Here is a 3237-nt window from a genome sequence, read left to right on the forward strand (position 1 = left end):
ACCTTCACACGCCACCGCTGCCCTTGTTTGTGGCCCCCCAATGGCCGGTAGCGTACCACAACCCTCACCCCCGAAGCCCGTACCCGCCCCCTTTTCGCCCCACCCCCCCCACCCCCACCCCTCACAGCCACACCCTCGCCGCCACCACCTTTCGCAGCGCCGCCTTCCCTACTGCCGCCCTCATCACCGCCATCGCCACTGCCGCTCTCGCCGCCGCCCTAACCCCCTTCCTGCGCTGCCCCCTTCCATCCCGACCCCGCCGCCGCCCTCCCCTCCTCCGCCGTCCGGCATGCGCCGCCGCTCCCGCGCCTCCAGCCGCCCAACCGCCGAACCTGTCTCCGCCGCCACCCTCCCCACCACCGCGCCCTCGTCTCTATGGACTAAGCGGGCCGACCCTCTCACAGCTCACAGCTCACACAGGAAGGTAGGGGTGTACGTTTGCATGGAAGCAAGACACGACAAGTACACGATATTTACTCGTTTCGCATTCGGCACACGCCCGCACGCACTGGCACAACGCCCGCATGTCTGTAGAGAGAGATTGTGTGAGAGAGATTGTGTTTTGTCGAACGAAGGTGAAGAACAGCCAGGCTCGGAGTGGACACCAGCGCGCGGTTAGCTGTAGGTGGACGCAAGTGGCAAGACAGGAGATGACGCGCACGCTGGAGCGACACACAGACACAAACTCACAAGAGATACTCAGCCAGCTTGGATCAAGCTGAGGAGAAGAGACGGCGGCACTGCCGCAGCAGAGCCGCTGCCGAGGAAGCATAGGAGGGGGAGGCGGGCCCCGCGATCGTGGCATGACCAGCGGAAAGCGATCAGGGGGGGGCGATACCGAGTGGGAGTGTGCGTCGTATGTATGTCTGGTGTCTAGTAGCTCCGAGTAGAGGGGGCGTTCTGCTGCTTGGGGAAACCCAAAGAAGAAGGAGCAGCTGCCTCGATGTACGAAGACCCGTTTTTACTCTCTCTCCTGTTTGTTACTTCCCTGCGACCGCGCACCCTCCCCCAGGGCTAGGGCTCTCTAGCCCGTATGTAGCCCGATGCCGATCATGCTTTTCTTTTCACCTTGGGTCACATGAAATGAAGTTTTGACCGCAGCGAATATGTTCACACCCGAGCGGAGGCCAATTGATTCGCGAGGCTCTGGCAAAAGTGCGGTTGGCAACGGGCTCTTGTCCGTGCAAGCCTTCAGCTGGTGCCAAAACGTACCAAAACGTCCTCTCCGCGACCAAATACGCGGTCGTCGGTAGAAATGGCTTGCTTGCAAGAATGGGATGCCGACAGGCGTCAGGCGGCGCATGCCGAGAAGTCGCTTGCCGTGCGGGAGCTCGTGCGCCTCTCCCTGCGCGTGCAGTCCACGGGCGTCGTCGCGGAGCTTCATCTCGACACGGCACTGGTTGCTACGAGCGGCAGCGGAGCTGATCACGAGCGACGAATTCGCAGGGGATGCCAGGCAACAGATGGGCGCGCAGATAATTGGCGTGGCGTCCTAAACAACGCACGAGCATGCTCAACTGCTGCAGCTGATCACGAGCGACGAATTCGCAGGGGATGCCAGGCAACAGATGGGCGCGCAGATAATTGGCGTGGCGTCCTAAACAACGCACGAGCATGCTCAACTGCTGCGCGACGCTCTCTGCGACCCCGACTTTCTTTATGCGCTTTGCCATTCGCCGCCGCATTTCCTAAAGCGACACTAGCACTAGATGCGTCCTGGCATCGGGAGGGTCCGCCTAAGAGGAAGTATGCATGTACTTTGTGCGTGGAGTGTCTTCCCCTTTTGCGCAGCAATACCTTAAACTTTTAGGCCCTCCAAATTCGGGTCGGAGCGTAGCGGAGTGGGCCCCGAGTTTGAAAAGGGCGACGGACGCTTGCGTCCTAGCCTCCAACAACGCCTCCCCGGCGCAGAGGGGCCCCCGGAGGGATGCACAACCGCTCCACGCCACGCCGCTCGCGGCGGTCCTATTCCCAGCTCCGCTGAGGGCCCAGACGTTATTTAGATTCTAAAAAAAAAAGAGAGAGGCAGCTTCGCGCCCGGAGAACCCTCTCCAAGCCCTCGGTGCCTCCGTTAGCTATCCCGGCGTGCAGCCACCCCTCTGCGCGCGCCGTGCACGCCCCGCCGCCCCCACGGGACTTTACCTTCCCTCTCCTCTCCACCCGCGCCTCCGCAATGCCCACGATCTTCCGCCCACCGCCGCCCAGGTCCTCCGATGTGCGGCATCGTCGGCGTTTTGTGCGCGGATGACAGCTCGGCTGTTGGCCCTCTCTATGAGGCCCTGCTAGCGCTGCAGCACCGCGGGCAGGACGCCGCGGGCATCATCACCGAGGACGCGGGCCGCTTCTGCCTCCACAAGGACAACGGCATGGTCCGCGACGTCTTCGGGCCGGCGCAGCTCACCAACCTGCGCGGCTCGATCGGCATCGGCCACGTGCGCTACCCGACGGCGGGTTCGTCGTCGTGCGCCGAGGCGCAGCCCTTCTACGTCAACTCGCCGTACGGCATCACGCTCGCCCACAACGGCAACCTCGTCGACCTGCCCACCCTCAAGCGCGACCTCGAGCGCGAGTTCCGGCACCTCAACACGGGCTCCGACTCGGAGGTGCTGCTCAACCTGCTGGCAATCGAGCTCTTCTCCAACCTGAGCAGCCCGTCGCACGAGGGCACGCGCTCCGTCTCGCCCTCCTCCGGCGCCGGCGCTGCGCCCGCGCCGGACTGCGTCGACGCCGCCGGCCGCAAGCTCGAGAGCCTGTCCGCCTTTGACGGAAAGGGGCCGACCGACGCGCAGGTCATCCTCGCGGTGAATGAGCTGCTGCGCCGCTGCTCGGGCGGGTACGCGTGCGTCTCGATGATCATCGGCTACGGCCTCCTCGCCTTCCGCGACCCGCACGGCATCCGCCCCCTCTCGTACGGCCGCCGCCTCGCCGAGGGCAGCACCGAGCACGAGTACATGGTCGCTTCGGAGAGCGGCGCCCTCAACGCGCTTGGCTTCGAGCTGCTCGGCGACGTGCGCGCCCCGCGCCGCCCTCCGCCGCGCCGTCGCGAGCCGCGCCGCCGACCTCCCCCCCCCCCTCCCCCCCCCCTCCCCACAGGTTCCGCCGGGCCACCTGCTGCTGCTCCGGCGCGGCAAGGAGCCTCGCATGCACAACTGCTTCGCCTCGGCCGCGGCGCCGCTGGCGCACGCGCCGTGTTCTTCGAGTACGTCTACTTCGCCCGCCCCGACTCGGTGATCGACG

The 3237-nt window shown here is 65.2% G+C and overlaps 1 protein-coding gene across 1 annotated transcript in view; it reads left to right on the top strand.

Moving 5' to 3' along the window:
- Positions 1-2213: 2213 nt before the first annotated feature.
- The window catches only part of EMIHUDRAFT_421791 (hypothetical protein), a gene marked incomplete at its 5' end in the record, with an annotated part of 2992 nt that continues 1968 nt past the window's right edge, over positions 2214-3237 (top strand). The window contains 3 exons of the mRNA XM_005769838.1: positions 2214-2675; positions 2790-3039; positions 3094-3227. Of these exons, the coding sequence (XP_005769895.1) occupies positions 2214-2675; positions 2790-3039; positions 3094-3227 (846 nt within the window). The remainder of the gene's footprint in view (positions 2676-2789; positions 3040-3093; positions 3228-3237) is intronic.

This window comes from Emiliania huxleyi, assembly GCF_000372725.1.
Source record: "Emiliania huxleyi CCMP1516 unplaced genomic scaffold EMIHUscaffold_41, whole genome shotgun sequence".
NCBI classification, from domain to species: domain Eukaryota; phylum Haptophyta; order Isochrysidales; family Noelaerhabdaceae; genus Emiliania; species Emiliania huxleyi.